The sequence below is a fragment of the Falco naumanni genome, chromosome 4 (assembly GCF_017639655.2).
Source record: "Falco naumanni isolate bFalNau1 chromosome 4, bFalNau1.pat, whole genome shotgun sequence".
In the NCBI taxonomy this organism is placed as follows: Eukaryota; Metazoa; Chordata; class Aves; order Falconiformes; family Falconidae; genus Falco; species Falco naumanni.
The window spans coordinates 62,531,209-62,547,954 of record NC_054057.1 but is presented as its reverse complement, the minus strand read 5'-3'; the positions used below and the strand labels follow the sequence as shown (position 1 = coordinate 62,547,954).

General features: G+C 65.2%; 1 protein-coding gene across 8 annotated transcripts; it reads left to right on the top strand.

Annotated features, from left to right (window-relative positions):
• The first annotated feature begins 984 nt into the window (after positions 1-984).
• Positions 985-14,861, top strand: LOC121086983 (zinc finger protein OZF-like). 8 transcript variants are annotated; one of them, XM_040591518.1, is made up of 6 exons: positions 7,501-7,571; positions 8,770-8,856; positions 8,974-9,090; positions 9,594-9,698; positions 10,717-10,827; positions 12,238-14,861. In XM_040591518.1, exons 2-6 carry the CDS (start codon positions 8,802-8,804, stop codon positions 13,635-13,637), a joined length of 1,788 nt encoding a protein of 595 aa, XP_040447452.1. In that variant the 5' UTR covers positions 7,501-7,571; positions 8,770-8,801; the 3' UTR covers positions 13,638-14,861. The 8 variants fall into 8 exon arrangements, with proteins under 8 accessions (XP_040447455.1, XP_040447452.1, XP_040447449.1 ...); XM_040591519.1 differs by having other exon boundaries at positions 7,519-7,571; positions 8,786-8,856; XM_040591521.1 differs by lacking the exons at positions 7,501-7,571; positions 8,770-8,856; positions 8,974-9,090; positions 9,594-9,698; positions 10,717-10,827 and adding exons at positions 985-1,055; positions 1,563-1,695; positions 2,150-2,254; positions 2,587-3,556 and having other exon boundaries at positions 12,581-14,861.
• Positions 14,862-16,746: the final 1,885 nt, after the last annotated feature.

Below are 16,746 nucleotides of genomic sequence, written 5' to 3'. Positions count from 1 at the left end.
ACAGGTTGTATAAGGAGCCCCAAGCCATGGCCCGTCACTGTTCACCTGATCTCTTTGATAAGAGCATATGAGACTTTCCCATCGTGGGTCTTGATCAGGCATATACACCACAGGGAAAGCACGCAGCACTGCTGCGTCCCCCGCTCGTCTCGCTTCCCCCTTTACAGCCACCCATTTATCATGAGGATCTGGAGGATATAAATCAGGCTTCTTCTCTGGATAAATAAGGCCTGGGTCAAAAGGGTCATCCAGGTCATGATTATCTGGTAATAGAGCCACAAGAGCAGTAGCATCAGGTTTAGTTTTTGGTCTTACGGCAAGGTCTGCCGAAGGAGGTGGCGGAGAAGGAGCTGAAGATGCTGCATCTACTTCCTTTGCTTGTGGGCTCTATTAAAATCAAGCGAGCCTTTTCATACCTTTACAGCGGGCTGACGTACCAGCCTGTAACCGTGCTCAGTAATTTGCCATGTGGCTCTTTTTTACTGCACAGACACAGCAGCTCAGCAGCTCCCTTATCTACAAGGCCACAAGCTCTGTTGACAATGTCCTGTATCTTAAATTCCCTTGTGGCTCCCGTGGCCTCCCTCCAACGAGCACAACTGTGTCCTCTTCCCTGGGTCTGTCTTTGTTCACTGATTCTGGCAACTGGCTCAACAAACACCCTCACCAGCGCTCCCCGTGAGCCCTGGTACCCGGGGCCGGTGCTCCCTGTGGTTCCCGGTCCCCGGGGCTCCCCACCGCTGGGACCGAGGCTGCCAGTGCCCGGGACGGCCGTTGCCGGGGGCTCCCCATGCCCGGCGCCAGCGCTCCCCACACCTGGGGCTCCCCGCGCCCGGGCAGGATGCTCTGGCACGCGGATCCCCTCGCCCGAGGGTCCCCTCGCCCGGGGCCGATGCTCCCGTGGGTCCCCGTGCCCGGCGGCCCGGCTCCCGCCCGCCGCCGCCGCGTCCCCACCGCCCCTTCCGGGCGCGCCGAGGCGGGGCCGGCGCCATTGCGGCTGCGGGCCGGGGCGCGCTCGGGCGTCGCAGCCGCCGGCCCGGGCAGCGATGCAGCGGGTAAGGCCGGGCGGGAGGCAGCGGGGGGTCGGGCCGCGCTCGGCGGCAAGCACCGGACGGAGCCCCCCGGGTCTGCGGCTGCCGGTGCCCGGGGGCGGGGGGGCGGGCAGCCAGTCCTCGGCCCAGCGTCTGCCTGTGGCCATGGGGGGGGTCCCGGGCAGCCCCCGGCCCCACGTCTGCCGGTGCCCGTGGGGGGGTTGGGCTCCGGCCTGCAGCCCCCCGGCAGCTGCCGCAACCCCCGGCCCCGCTCCCGGTGCAGGCAGGCTGTGGCCCGGGCCGCCCTGGCCGGGCTCGGCGGTGGGGGCCCCGGTCTGTGGCGGCGGGACCCTCGGGGCTGGCTGCGGAGCCGGGACCCCCCGGCTGGACACAGCGGGGCCGCGGCAGCCCAGCAGCAGGCGGCCCGGCGGTGGGGACGCGGCAGGGCGGGGGCGCGGTGCTGGCACCCCCGACGGGCGGCTGGCGCCCCTCAGCCCCGGCGGCCCCCTCAGCCCCTGCCCTGTTTTGCAGGAGCAGGTGCCGGTGACGTTCGAGGACGTGGCCGTGTACTTCTCCCCCGAGGAGTGGGCACAGCTGGCAGCGTGGCAGCGGCGGCTCTACCGAGAGGTGATGCTGGACAACTACGACCTGGTAGCCAGCCTAGGTAAGCGGGGGCGCCGGGGACGCCCCAGGACGGAGCCGGCAGCGCTGCCGGGCCGGGAGCACGGCCAGTGGCTCAGCCGGGGGTCCACGGGCTCAGCCGGGGGTCTGCAGCTGGAGCCCCTCGGGCCAGCCGCGCGGGCAGAGCTCGACCTGCCGTCTCTCCATGCAGAGCGGGACCGTGGCGTGCCCGCTGCCCCCCCCCGGGCCTGCCGAGTCCGTCCCTGGTCTGTGAGGAATAACTGCTGCAGGTACCCCGGCCCCGCTGCCCTCCACCCTGGCCCCCCCCTGCTTTGCTGCCATGGCTGGGGCTGGCGCCAGTGACTCCCCAGGGCCCAGACGTGGCAGCCCCCTGGCCCCACTGCTCCCACAGCCGGCATCCCTGGGGCACGGCCCCCGGTGACAGTGACACCCCTCGGGCGGTTGGGGGGATGCTGAGGTTCCTCTCTCCCGCACAGGCTTCAAATCCAAGCGCATCCACAGAATGGAGCCTGGGGAAGAGTCACATGGGGGCGTCCCTATCGGCAGGGGGGACGGCAGAGCTCCCAACGCCTCTGGCACCCGTGAGTGACTGCAGGGACGCTCCGTGTGGCTGGGGGCTCTGGGCTGGGGAATTGGTGCCGATGTAGCCAGAGACGGCAGCCTCGAGCGTGGCATGAGGCACCTGGCCCCGGCCAGATCCCGCAGAGGCGAGCTTCCACCTGACTTCCTCGCTGGGTGGGTTCAGATGTCCCACCCTGGCCCCCCAGCCCCAGCTGTCCCACGGGCATTGCAGGGGCAAGGGGAAGCCGCGGTGGATGAGGGGCTGGTGCTGTGGGCATGGGGAATATCGCGAGTCTGGTGGTGCCCCCGTGCCGGGACATCCACGCCATGACTGTGCCCCTGTTCCTGACAGCTGCCTGGGGCAGGACTGCCGGCGAGGACCTGTCTGAGGACGACGACCGGGGACGCTGGGTCCCGTGTGCATCACCAGCCAGGGCAGCCGAGGAGTGGGGGTACCCCACACTCTGCTCTGGCTGGTGCGACATGGTGCCGGGGGCCTTGGCCAGGGATGCCCCACAGGTGCTGCCGGGGTGGGAGCAGGGGGAGAAGCTGCTGGAAGTGCCCGTGGAGGGGGGTGGGGGGCTCCTCATCTGCGGCATCTGTGGGCAGAGCTTCGAGGATGCAGCCAGGCTGAGCGTGCACCAGCGTGAGCATATGCGCCCAGCGCCCTCCTACCAGTGCGGCGCCTGTGGCAAGGCTTTCCGCCACCATTGCAACCTCCTGACACACAAGAAGCACCGAGGCCGGCGCCGGCACACCTGCATGGGGTGCAGCAGGACTTTCTGCTTGAAAGGGGACCTGCTGCGGCACCGGGCGAGCCACGGCGGTGACAGCGGCTACGCCTGCCCACTCTGCCGGGGCAGCTGCCGCCATAAACGTGACCTGCAGGCGCATCGCAAGGGGCACGCTGGCGCTGTGTGCCGCAAGTGCCCCGAGTGCGAGAAGCGCTTTGAGGACGAAGCCAGCCTGAGCCAGCACCGGGCTGCCCACTCCGAGGAGCGGCCCTTCCTCTGCAGGCGCTGCGACCGCAGCTTCAGCTGGAAGGAGAGCCTGATCATCCACCAGCGCAGCCACGCACAGGAGCGCTCCCACAAGTGCCCCGACTGTGGCCGCGGCTTCAGCCGCAGCGGGAACCTGCTGGTGCACCAGCGCGTGCACACAGGCGAGCGGCCCTTCGCCTGCCCCCAGTGCGACAAGTCCTTCTGCAACAAGGCCAACCTCATCACGCACAAGAAGCTCCACCGGCGCTACAAGACCTTCTCCTGCTCCCAGTGCTGTCTGGGCTTCAGGTCCAAGAGCAGGCTGCTGCTGCACCAACAAGTGCACGGGGAGGGGGATGAGGGGACCCTCAGGGCGGGAGACGACCCTCAGGACTGCCAGCAGTAGCTGCGGCCACCTTGACTGGGGGCTTATCCCTGTGCCGAGGGGCCATGAAGGCTGTGGCAGGGTGGGAGAGGATGTGACTTTGCGGTGCTCTGCCTGCTGCCTGCCCCGTCGCTCAGCCCCAGGGCACATCCAGGACCTGTGAGCCCCACTCCGCACTCCTTTGGACCTCAAAAAAATCCCTCCAAGGCACTTCTCAGTTCCCCCAGTCCCACTGGTGCCCTGTATTTAAAGCCAGAAGAGAGCGATGCCAGTGTGAGGTCTGGTCTCTGGCAGTGGGGTGGAAGGGCCCCATCCTGTGCTTGGGGTGGCAGCCCAAGAGCCTTTCCCTGCTGCCCAGCGCCCTGGTCTTCCCCTCAGAGCAGTGCCGGGGGTGGGCTGGGTGGCTTGGGGGATGAACAGACCCCCATCCCGACCCACTCCCAGCAGCGCTGCCCATTGGCACGGGCTGGGCGAAGCTGGGGTGGCCACTTTGTCCCCTGTCCCCTTGCCCAGCTGGGGCTGTTCACCAGCAGAGCTGTGCCAGGCTCCACGGGAGCTGTGAGCCCAGCTGGGGCTGTGAGTTGCCCAAAGCTGGGTGTGCAGGGCCTGGGGACCCTGCAGTGCAAAGCTGGGGTGCAGAGCATGGCCATGTGCCCAGCCAGTGGGACCCCTGGTCTGTTGGAGCATGGCCAACCCAGGGTTGGTGGGCTGTCCCAGCTCTGCCTGGGGCTCAGGCTGTGATCCCTCCCCCACAGGGCTCGGAGGCATGGGGCAGCTCCTGGGGGTCCTTGTGGGGACATAGCTGTCCCTGTACCAGTGTCCCCAAGCCCAGACACGTGTGTGGGGGTTTGTTCCTGCCCCGTAGCGCTGCCCAAAGGGAGGGGCAGCACTTGGGTAGCTGAGGTGGGAGTGGGACCCCCCAGGCTTGTCTTCTGTGGCCACTCTGCTGCCAGGGTGTGGAGCAGGGCCCTGAGCAGCTCCCGGCGATGCTTGGGGACACGGTTACCCATCACTCCTGGGAGGAGTGGGCTGGGGTCTGCTGTGCCAGGTTGTGGTGAGCTGGTGTGGGGAGTTTCCCACTGTCACAGCATCGTGGTCCCAGGGCCTGTGAGCACAGCAGTGGTCACCATGCCGGGTATCTCTCGAGGGTGAGTCCCTGTGTGCCTTTGGAAGGTGGCTGTGCCAGGGTCCACATGGCCTGAGGGCTGGGGTGCCTGGCAGGGAGATGGATGCATGGCCCCATGCCCTGGACGTGAAACGTCTGGAATAGGGTGTCATGAGTGTGCCTGATCACTTGTCAAAGGACACTGTAATCCCTGCAGCTGTGGGCACACCGGGCTGCCGGCAGGCCCAGCACATGGGCCAGGCTGTGGCTGGAGCTGGTGTTGGGGCTCCCACTTGCAGTGAGGGCACGGCTTTTGCTCCCCAAACGTTGTGGTGCTGGTCCCCAGAGCAGAAGGTGCCAGTGCTGTGGAGTGGTGGAGCCTGGGCGCAGAAATCCAGCTGTATTTTCCTCAGAGATGGTGCTGCTGGCTGCCCAGCTCCTCCGGGCCTGTTGCATCCCCTGTGTGCTCGTGTCCCAGCACTCACTGGCAGGAGCTGAAGCAAAAAGCAGATTTTAGTGGTTGCAACTCAAGGGTCTGTGCGTGCTGCTCACCTCCCTGCCCCTGAGTGCCTCGGTGGGGCAGCTGGCTTGGCATGGGCATGGTGGCATGGGTCTGGCAGGGTGAGGGTGGGACACAATCCTTAAGGCAGTGAAGGACACCCCTAAGATCAAAGCCACCTTTCAGAAAATGGGTTCCCTAAACTGTGCAGGGCTGATGACACGACACAAAGGGCTGAGTCGTCGTGGGTGCCCCGACATGTCCCCAGGAGCGTCCTGGGACCCACTGCATTCTGAGCTGCCTTGTACATTAGAGATGGGGGCAGTGCCTGGGGCAAGGAGTTGCTTCTCCCAGTCTTGGGGAGCATGGCCACTGAGCCCAGGTTGTGGCTTTTCCCTCGGGCACCACCCAGCAGTGGTTCCCCTGTCCCCAGGGAAGTGGCAGTCTGCTGGTGTGTTTGAAGTCACGGAGCACCATGCCCTCAGTGCTTGCTCATTATTTAATAAATTGCTTTGGCAGGAACGTGGCTGTTGGTTTGGATGAGTAGTTGCCAGTGCTACAGCAGCACCCAGTGAGCAAGTACGCTGCTCTCCTCCTCCTCTTCCTCCTCCTTCTCCAGTGCGGGACCAGCTGCTCAGCCCAGCCTTCCCCAGTCCTTGGCCTGGCATTGCCCAGGGACCCCCAAAGGTGTCTGTTCCCGAGGGCTGGAGGGACTAGGTGCCGTTGGACTAGGTAGTTGCTGTAGGTCCCTTCCAGCTGAAATGTAACATAACATAACATGCTATAACATAACATAATGTAATATAATACAGTACAATACAATACAGCATGCTGTGCTGTTCTCTGAACTATGGCCTCGAAGGCAACATGCATCAGAGAGGGGCTGCAGCAGCCAGTGCTCGCGTACTGGGGCAGCCCCCCAGCCCAGCAGGGGCAAGTGCTGGCTCAGTGAGCCCCTGCGCTTGCCCACTGTGACACCAGGAACCATGCACCGGCCATGCTGCCCTGCCTGTGCCCTGCCTGCTGCAGGGTCATGCTGCCCTGCCTGCTCCCTGCTAGCCAAGCTGTGGGACCGGTGGCTGAGACCGGGCAGGCAGTGCCACAGCCACTTGCCATTTTGGTGCTGGCTCCTTCGTCACTGGAGTGGCCATGCTGGTGCAGGGAGCCAGGAATGGCCACCAGGCCCCTCTGTCAGAGGCTAGTCCAAGTTTTGCAGTGAATCAAACTCAGTCTGGGGGGGCTGCCCTGGGGCAGGGGTCCATCCTGCGCGGGCCTCTGCTGCTGGCATGGGATGCTCAACCTCCCTCCAGCTGGAAAATGCTTGGAAAATACAAGTATGTTAGTACTCAGGTGTACTTATTTGCACTTACTACTGCTTACTAGTCCTTGCTCATACTTGTTAGTAGTTCCTTGTACTTACTAGCACCTACGAATAGGCGCAGGGGTGCAGCCCCTGGCCCCATGGCTGGCGGTGGGTGCTTGGAGCCCCACTCCACGGGTGCTGCTCCCCAGCCCTGCTCTGGGGGCACTGAGGCCGGAGCTGCAGCTGCACGTGGAGGGCATGGCCGCCCCGCACACCTGCTCGCACTGTCTGCCCAGAGCTCCCAGGCCCAGCAGAGCTTGGCGACGACTCTATAACATGGTGCTAAGTGATGGCTGGTGGTGGAGCCCCAGGAGTGGCGGTGCTGCCCACTGCGGTGCCCGTCTTGGTGGAGAACACACACCGCCTCCCTGCCCTGCTCATGTTGCCCAGCCACTCACCAGACACCCCACCGTTTGCTTTTTTACCAGCAATGGAATAATGCACAGTAATGGCAAAGCCAACACTACGCTCCCCAGGGGCTGTGGGCACCCGTCCCGTGGCCGCAGCCCGGCACGGTGCCAGGAGCTGGCAAACCGGTGGCTGCCGCCGGGCACCCAAACTATGCCCTTGACTGCCTGGCCGGTTGCTCACCCTGCGCGCCCCACCGCCAGCCCCACCGCCCCGAAGCCGCCGCCCGCGCCGTGGGCGCCGGGGCCCCTCTGGCCGACCCTCGGCGGCTGGGCACCGCGTCCCGGCGGGTGTCCCCACAGCCCGTCGCTGAGCCCGGGGGTCCAAGGAGGGCGGCAGCAGCCACCGCTCCCCGGGAGCCAGCAGGCAGCGGGGAGGAGGCGGAGGCTGGCTGCGACCCCTTACCGCAGCCGCCCCGTACCGCCGGTACCCCGCACCTCCCGGTGCCCCCCCGCCCCGTACCGCCGGTGCCCCGCGCCCCCAGTGCCCCCCGCCCCCGCCCCGGCCGCACTACAGCTCCCGGCAGGCAGCGGGCGGAGCCTTTGTCCTGCCGCGCCCGCCGCGTCCTGCGGCCTCGGCCCGCGCCGGCAGCGCCCGGTGAGCGCGGGGGGGGGGCGCGGCACGGGGTGGGGGGCACCGGAGCAGGCGAGGGGGGGACACGCCAGGAGGGGGGCACCGGAGACGGGGGGGTACCGGGAGAAGGGACACCGGAGCAGGCGGGGTGGGGGGGTACCGGGAGAGCGGACACCGGCGCGGCGGGGGGGGGACACCGGGAGGGGGGCATCGGGCCAGGCGGGGGGCACCGGGAGCGAGGGGTACAGCGTGCGGGGCTACCGGGGCCCGGCCGCCTCCCGCGGCGGTGCTGGTGCCTGGCTGAGCCCCCGCCCCCCGACACCCCCCGCCCCCGGGACGAGCTCCAGTCCGGGCCGTGCTCGCTGGGGGCCGCCACCGCCGGCCGGGCGGGGAGGGGGGCGCGGGACCAGGGGGGGCGGGGGGGGCAGCGACCCGAGGGGGGTCCCCCCAACCCTGCTGTGACGCAGGGTGGGCGGCGTGGCCGCCTCTCCCGGCCCCTTGCCCCGCGGGGTGGGGGGCAGCACCCGGGGCTCCCCGTGGCCCCGCGGAGAGCTGCGGGCTTGCGGCTCCCGGCTGGCCCCTGCCCGGAGCTCCGCCGCAATCCCCCGGCCGGGGGCACCGGAGGCAGCCCCAGCAGCCCCCAGCCCTGTGCCCGCTTGCCCGGCGCTGCCCGTGGCAGGACCCCCGCCCGCGGGGGCGGGCAGCCAGGCAGGAGGAGGGCTGGGGGGGGCGAGGCCCCGCACGGCTTCCCGCCTGCCAGCGCTGCTGGCGCTCCCCGAACCGCTCGGTGGTCCGTGCCATGATGTCTGGGGAGCACCCAAGGGGCCCGTTGCCCTGCCCAGAGCCACCGGGGTGGGGTGCACCCCTGCACCCCCCAGCCCCTGCGGTCGGGTCTGGGCCCCGGTGCTGCTGGTGACTTTGGCACGATGCTTGCCTTCGCCTGGCCTGGAAGCCAGAGGCACGGGGGCTGGGGGGGCTGCGGGGGGCGCGTGGCTGCTGCACGTGGCAATTTGGGCAATGGTAGGGTGAGCTGGCACCGTCCTGTGCCACCCTGTGCCGCATCACACCCGCGCCACCCTCCTTGGCCCTGCCGACAGCCAGGGACGGGCAGGGGGCAACTGGGGTCTGGGGCAGGGGTCAGGGGGGTAGTTGGCACAGCCCGGGCTGCCAGAGTGGAGGGGATGAGGGGAGGCTGGAAGAGACTTTCCCATCACTCAGGCAGTTTCACCTGGAGGCAGTGCCAGGACCCCACTGATGGAGCCAGAGGAGAAGTCGTGGAGGGGGGACCTGCCGGATGCCTGTGACACAGGTGAGGCTGCCGAGAGCTCCTGCGGGGACCCAGCTGCCCTGGCACCACAGGGACCTCGCAGCTGCCGGCATGACGCCGTGCTGCCCAGGAGCCCGAGAGCAGCTCTGTCTTCCTCAGGAAAGGGCTGGGCTGGTGTGAAGCGTGAGATCGTGGTGAAAACGGAGCCAGAGGATGAGTCCTACGTCAGCTGTCACCAGGGCCTGGATGCCACTGTCCCCAGGGTTCCCAGCACTGGTGAGCAGAGCAAGGGGCTGGGGGCTCAGCAAGACCCGCAGCCCCTGGGGGATTGAGTCCCTGGTTCCATACCAACTGCTGTGGCTGGTGTCTCATGCCAACTGCTGTGGGTGGCATCCCGTATACTGACTGCTTAGGGCGATACCTGTGTGGGAACGTGGGAAAGGCCGCTGCACCCGGGAGCTTTGCTCGCACAGTATGTGCCCAGTGCTGATCAGTAACCAGGTATTCCCTCCTGGAGGAAATGGGGTTCCTTCTCTTGCACAAATATTTGATGACTCCAGGTGTCCTGGTTCCCCAGGGCTCTCTGGCCAGGGCACCCACCTCCTTTCCTGCAGGAGTGTCCCAGCACTAGGAGATACCCAGTGGCTGTGGGGAGCTCCTGGGAACCCAGGATTTGCAAGTGGTGCCTGGAGCCAGTGTCAGCACTGGCAAAGCACAGGGACGTCTCCAAGCACAGAGTCTGTCCCCACAGCAGACACACCACGCTTTCCCCCTGGCAGGCATCAAAGCGGAGACCAGCATCAAAAGTGAGCCTGGGGCCGAGGCGTACGGCAGCGGCTGCCCCGGCTGCCAGGAGCGGGACGCGCCGCACCACCATGCTGCCGGTGAGTGGAGCTGGGGTCCGGGGGAGTGCAGCTGGCGTGTTCCAAGGCTTTGCAGGCTGCAGGAGAGGGGCTGGGGGCCAGGGTGGGTGGAGGGCTGGGCAGGGAGTCAAGCTCGGCAGTGGGCACCCAGCCAAGAACCTTGATCCACTTCACCTGCCCACTGGCCTGATGCTGTCTGCTCTGCCTGCCTGGAAACTCTGCCTGTTGTGGCTGTCCCCTGCCTCCCTGGGGATGGTGACACTGTCCCCTGCCTCTCTGGGTGTTGGAAGAAGGGTTTGCTGGAGTCAAGAAGACACTCAATATGAGTTACGCATCTTGCTCAACTTTATTAGTTTCTAACACTACTTATATAGAACTGATAGACATGCATATTCGTAAAGCAGAAATATAATTGTTTAGTAGTCTCTAAACACGCGTGGTTCTCACACCCCTAATTATCATGACTAAAATAAGCGTTCTATCCATGTAGCTAATTGTGTTGCTGTGCTTCAGCCTTGTGGTTTGTTACTCCCTATTTTCCCGTACCGGTCCCTATCTTGCTTGGCCCTGCACCTGCTTTCCCAGCAGCTGTAGCTTGTTACAGCCACGGCCGGTTGGCACAACCTAATTACTTGGTTTCAGGATTCAATAATAGTTCAAGGCCACCTTTCTTGTTGACTTCAGCACAATTCTGATTACAGGCCTATTTTAATACCAGGCCTGGACTGTGCAGATCTTCAGAGATTCTAAGGCCATGCTTCTGCAGCCATTCTTCTACACCTGGGGATGGTGGCACTCTGTCCTGTGCCACCCTGGGCATGGCAAGACTCTGATCTGTGCCTCCCTGGGGATGGTGGCACTCTGATCTGTGCCACCCAGGGCATGGTGACACTGTCCTGTGCCACCCTGGGGACAGTGAGGTCCCACAAGAGCCCAGCCCTGCCCTCCCTGCCGGCAGTGCTGCCAGCCAGGGCCCAAAGCCCACTGGCAGCTGCCTGCGCCCACCGAGCACCACGCTCTCCACGCTCTCCACGTGCAGGTGATGCCAGGCCCGAGGTCATCGTGAAGGTGGAGCCAGAGGAGGAGTCACACATTGGGTGTCCCCAGGATCTGGCTGGCCCAGGTGCTCCCAGCCACTGTGGCAGCGCAGGTGAGCACCGGGGGGGATGGGGGCGGTGTTGGTGCCGGTCACTCTGCTGGGAGCCCAGGGCGCAGGGTCCTGAAGCACCGCCTGAGCAGTGGGTTTGGCCAAAATGTCCTTGCGAGGAGGGGCGCAGTAGGCTCGGGGAAGGAGTCTGGAAGCCAGTGGAAGCTGAAAGCTTCAACCAGAGCTGGTACAGGGACAGGCGCCACCAGGCTTGGCTGGAAACAGCCCCTGAACCGGACCAGAGCCTTCGGTGGTGCCCTCGGCTGGGGCTGGGGGGCTGGTGGTGCGGCACTGTGCCAGGACCCCTGCTCCCCTTGTACGCTGCAGGTGGTGGAAGGGGAAGGCAGCCGCCCTCCTCAGTGGGGACCTTTGACATTTGTCACCATGGAGCCACTGCCAGGCAACACGCCAAGGTGGCCACAGTGCTGAGTGAGGCTGCGGTGGAAGCCGTGGGCTGGAGGGCGAGTGGGCGGTCATGGGCAGCACCGGCAGGCGATGCTGGTCGCAGCTGCAGGATGGATTTTTCATCTTTATGTTTGCGGCTTTATTTGGCATTTCAGTGTTCCTCGGGGTTTGGTGTGACCCTGCCACGAGCCTAATTCACACATGGTGTGCGGTGCCTGTGCTCCCCGCGCCAGTCCTGGCTGGGACTTGGCCGTGAGCTGGCAGCAGGCAGAGGTGACTGCGCGGGTGTCCCCAGAGCCTCTCAGCTGTAGGAGCTGAGCCTGGGCTGCGTGGTGGGCTTGGGGCAGCCTCGCTGATGGCTTTCAGTGGTTGGGGGAGCAACTGTCCCCAGGGCTGGGGCTGCACCTGACGTGGCCCCCGCAGCCCCCCGTCCCACTCCCAGCAACATTCCAGATGGTCTGGGCGAGCCGCTGGTCATGCAGGTGCTGGCAGATCATTGTGCTGCGCTTCTGCCTCTCTGGGCAGCCTCGGCAGCCAGGAATCATCCCTGCCCTGAACTCCCGAAACTGACTCCACAGTGACGCTGCTGTGCCAGCCTTGCCACTCTGCTTGGCATGTGCTGGTGCCACCTGGCTCGGGGCTCCAGAGGTGCCCCCCGTCGCAGAACAGGGACTTGGGCTTAGGCCGGGGGGATCTGTGCCATTTTGGCTGTGGGGGAGGGATCGCACATGGCACCTTCGGGTGTGCTGGGACCTGGCGGTGGGCCCGAGCGGGCATGGGCCTGGCTGGGTGCCGAGGGCAGGGCGGCCTTGTCCTGCTGCTCCATCACACGGGACAGGTCAAAGGTGGGCACAGCTCGGTGCCTGTGAGGGTGGGTGCAGCTCTGCCCAGCCCGTGCTAGGACACCCTGAGGGGGGCTGCGGGAAGGGGCTGAATGTGGCTGCAGGGGTCTCCCAGGGGATCTCTGGAGCTGCGGCAGGTAACGGTGGGGTCACCTTCTCTTGGCAGGCCCTGACGGCGAGCAGCGACCCAAGGAGGAGCCAGAGGAGGTGAAGCCAGAGGCAGCTGAGCTGGAGAAGAGCCTGGGGGCTGCCTTGGGGGGCTCGCTCGGACCTTGGCCCCATGTCAGCCAGTGGACGGTGCAGCAGGCACAGGGCACCGTTGCTGAGCTCCGGTGCAGCCCGGCAGTGCCCAGGGAGCGACGGGCTGCCCCCGAGCCCTGGGTGCTCTGCCTGGAGAGGGGCACAGCTCCGGTGGTGCCAGTGAGCAGCGCCAGGCAGAAACCTCCCTCTGCCTGCGGGGTGGGCAGTGCCACGGCCTCCGGTACCGAGCCGGCACGGCGTCCCTGTGGCCACACAGCCGAGCGTCCCTTCACCTGCAGTGAGTGTGGGAAGAGCTTCCAGCACCGGGGGAACCTCATCACCCACTTGCGGGTGCACACAGGCGAGAAGCCCTTCACTTGCACCATCTGTGGCAAGAGCTTCAGCCAGAAGGGTGACCTGATGCGGCACCAGCGCATCCACACCGGTGAGAAGCCATTCAAATGCACAGTCTGTGGCAAGAGCTTCTGCTCCAAGCAGACCTTCATCCTGCACCAGCGCATCCACACTGGCGAGAAGCCCTTCTCCTGCACTGAGTGTGGCAAGAGCTTCAACCGCAAGGCCAACTTCATCACCCACCAGAAGATCCACCGTGGTGAGCGCCCCTTCATCTGTGCTGAGTGTGGCAAGGGCTTCTGTGCCAAGAAGACCTTCATCCTCCACCAGAAAATCCACATCGGCGACCGGCCCTTTGGCTGCTCAGAGTGTGGCAAGAGCTTCAGCCGCAATGGTGACCTGACGCGGCACCAGCGCATCCACACCGGCGAGCGCCCCTTTGCCTGCACTGACTGTGGCAAGAGCTTCAGCCACAATGGTGAGCTGATCAAGCACCAGCGCATCCACACCGGCGAGAAGCCCTTCACCTGCACCGAGTGCGGCAAGAGCTTCAACCGCAAAGGCACCCTCATCACCCACCAGCGCATTCACACCGGTGAGCGACCCTTCGTCTGCCCCGAGTGCGGCAAGACCTTCAACTTGAAGACGACGCTGATGAAGCACAAGCGCATCCACACTGGCGAGCGTCCCTTCACCTGCCTGGAGTGTGGGAAGAGCTTCAAGTACAAGGGCAACCTCCGAACCCACCACCTCACCCATACAGTGGAGCGGGTCTACCCCTGCACTGAGTGTGGCAAGATCTTCAGCCACAAGAAGGAGCTGACAGTGCACCAGGGCGTGCACACAGAGGAGAGGATCCTCTCCTGCTACCAGGAGGGAGAGTCCTTCAACCCCTTCCTCCCCGTGCACCCCCTCCTCATGTCCTGCGCCCAGCTTCCGGTGCCACTGGAAGCCTTGTCTAAGTACAAGTAGGAGGGCTGGTGGCAGCAGGGACAGCCCACTGTCCTGCCTGTGGCACGTCCCCGTGGCTCAAGCAGCCAGAGGAGGAACCAATGTCAGAGACTTGGCCCCGCTGCAGGGCCAGTGCCATGGGACACTGGCGGGTCCTGGGGACAAGGCGCCCGCTGAGGATGCCACTGGCTTTCAGCAGTGCCAGAGGGGCTGCCCTGCCATGGCGGGGGCCAGGGGCCAGTGGCAGGGACAGGCAGCTGGGCTGGGACCCTGGACGTGCGGGGCTGGTGGCCTGCCACCACACCAGCACCAATCACACCCCCAGGTGATGGGGGGCTTTCTATTATGGCAGGAGATGTTGTCCCCGACCCGAGAGTCCGCCATCCTGTTTGCTGTTGGAAACCTTTTCAAAGTGGATCACAACGAGTAGGTGTGAAGAGATGGGTCCCCTTGCCAGGTTTGCTGTCCCCAATGCCGGTGCCACCATCTGTGCTGTGGCAGGTGTGGCCACCCCGTCCTGTGCTGAGGGGCCAGGTGCAGCTGGGGGAATGGGGCAGGTCTGGGGCTGAGCACCCCTGTTTCCCCTCATCCCCATCAAGGATGCTGGACTCAATGAGGAGCCCATGGCTACCAGGCACAGCCCCTCACCACTATGCTCTGTGCACAGTGACCAGCCCCTGTGCGGGGGTGAGCCAGCACCCTTCTTTGTCCCCCCAAAGTCCCATCTGGCATGCCTTTGGCTCCCTTCCTGCCCCAGCACCTGCTGTGTGCCGGGGAGCAGGGCCCTGCGCTTTGGGGCTTTGATGGAAACCTGAGTATTCTGCTGGGGGGCAAACCTCTTCCCTCGGCCACTGGTTCTGCAGGGGGGGCTGCTTTTGGAGGGGCCATGGAGGCGAGAGGCCCTGGGGCACACAGGGACCCCGACCTGGCTGTCTCCACAGCTTTGCCCTGGGGCTCAAGGTTATGCTTGTCACATCCCTGCCTCAGTTTCCCCATCTGTGAAGGGGGGGTAACACTACGTGCTGCCTCCCAGAGGGCGTGTTAACCCCTTCCTGACCATGCGGAGTCCCATGGGGGGCAAGTGCTGGGCTGGGGCGTGTTGCAGCTGCCAGGGACAAAGGACAGCTGGTGGCTTAGCTGACACATAGGAGCCCCCACCATGGGACACAGTGTGCAGGGACCACATGTATTTATGGCACTGTTGGTTTTTCCTAACCTAGACACTAATAAAAAGTGCAAATATAAGAGAACCCATTTGCTGCTTATTTCTGCTCACCCCCCGTGGGAGAGGTGGGACCTCTCATCCCTCCTTGCCACGGGGTCCCACTGCCTCTCCCCAGCACCCAGCCCCATCCATGACTGTGGACCTGCTTGGGGGGGACAGAAGCATCACCCCCCGCCCTGGCTCACAGGAAGGCACCTTGGCAGCACGGGGCACAGGAAGGAACCACTCACCCAAGCATTGCAAGCATCACATGCATGGCCAGCAGCCACTGGCTCACGGTAACAGCCCGGTGTGTGCAGAACCCCCCAGCTGCCCCTGCCTTGCTACCCACCACGCTTTGACCTGGGCAGCACCATGCAGCCCGTCTCCCTGGAGGTTGGCATCAAAAGAGTTTAATAATGAAAGAATAATAAAAAAATTGTAAATTGTAAGGAAAAGAGGAAGAAGGAAAAGAACAGCTCAAGCCCTGAGTGCAGGCCCAGGTGTGAGGGGGCCACTCAGCCAGCTGCTGTCCTGACACAGGTAGTGCCCCATGCCCAACCCCCCAGAGAGGTTGCCCCCAGTGCAGTGCCCAAAGCACAACAGGGCACCCACAGCCCTGCAGTGGGACCAGGGGGGGCACACACCCCGGGGGGGGGCCACTCACAGCCCTGCAGTGGGGGGCCGCAGGGGGCACAGGTGTCCCTAAGGGTGGGAGCATGGGGGACACTCACATCTCACAGCATGGGGGGAGGGCATCCACATCCCTGCAGCAAGGCTGTGGGAGGCACCCTCATCCCCGGGGGTGGGGGGGCACCTGCATCTCTGCAGTGTGTGTGTGTGGGGGACATCCCTGCAGTGGGCCCGTGGGGACGGGGCAGGGGGTGCCCCCCCATCCCTGTGCTGGGGCCATGGGGGCAGGCAGGGTGCTGGTCTCCCACCGGTGGGACTACACCTCCCGTGGGCACCGGTGCCTACCGTGCTGACGTGCCGCTCCCACCCTGGGGCTGCCTCTCTCGGCACAGGTAGGGGTGGCAGCCTGCGGTACTGGGGTGGGCACTGCCCCCACCACCCTCAGGGCTGCTGCAAACACCCCCCACCGGGCTCCCCACTGCCCTCCCCTGCACCGCCCCCCCCATCCAGCCTGGGGAGCACTGCACTCCCACACACCAAGGGTGCTCAGCCCCCCAGGGTGTGGCGGGGTGGATGGTCAGCCACCCAGACTGGGGGGGAATGGATGGTCAGTACCCCAAGATGGGTGCTCAGCCCCCCTGCTACCCCAGATGGATGTTTAGCCCCCCAGGATGGAGGGATGGATGGTCAGCCCCCCCAGATGGACATAGCCAGCTTTGGGGCACCAGGAGCCCCCCAAACCCCTGTCTGTATTGGCAATTCTCACCACTGTGCCAGCCCGGCCGGCAGTGCAGGCAATGGGCTCAGGGACGGTACCTGTGCTGGTGGTTGTTGGGGCCTGGGGCAGTGCAGCTGGTGGCGTGTGGGTGCATTCTGCCCCAATTCATTAGTCCAAATATTGTGTTTGGCATGGAACAGCCATCCTTGCTGTGCTGGTGCAGCTGGTCACGGGACTGGAAGCTCCTGCGGAGTCCAGCACATCCCACCTCCGCCCTCCCAGATACACAGTGGGTGCCCCTGCCCACTCGCCAACAGCTCTGGTGAGGTGGGTGCCAGCACTGCCCTGGCACACACCATAAGCCCAGCTGCTCGCCCCTTGCTGCCGGCATGCAGAGCCATGGCAGCCAGTGTGCCACAGGCTGAGCTCCCTGTGGTTGGTGCCATGGTGCAGAACCCCCAGGGCCAGGGGTCCGGTTGCTACAAGGTGGGAGGGAAGCGCTTGGAGACCTGGCACGGTGCATGGTACCCCCGGCGTTACCTGCCGAGCCACACCGTGGGCAGGAGCATGCCTGC

Coding starts and splice junctions, on each gene's coding strand:
- LOC121086983 (XM_040591521.1), top strand. Junction 1,696..2,149: donor CGACCTGGTAGCCAGCCTAG/GTAAGCGGGGGC, acceptor TCTCCCGCACAG/GCTTCAAATCCAAGCGCATC. Junction 2,255..2,586: donor TCCCAACGCCTCTGGCACCC/GTGAGTGACTGC, acceptor TGTTCCTGACAG/CTGCCTGGGGCAGGACTGCC.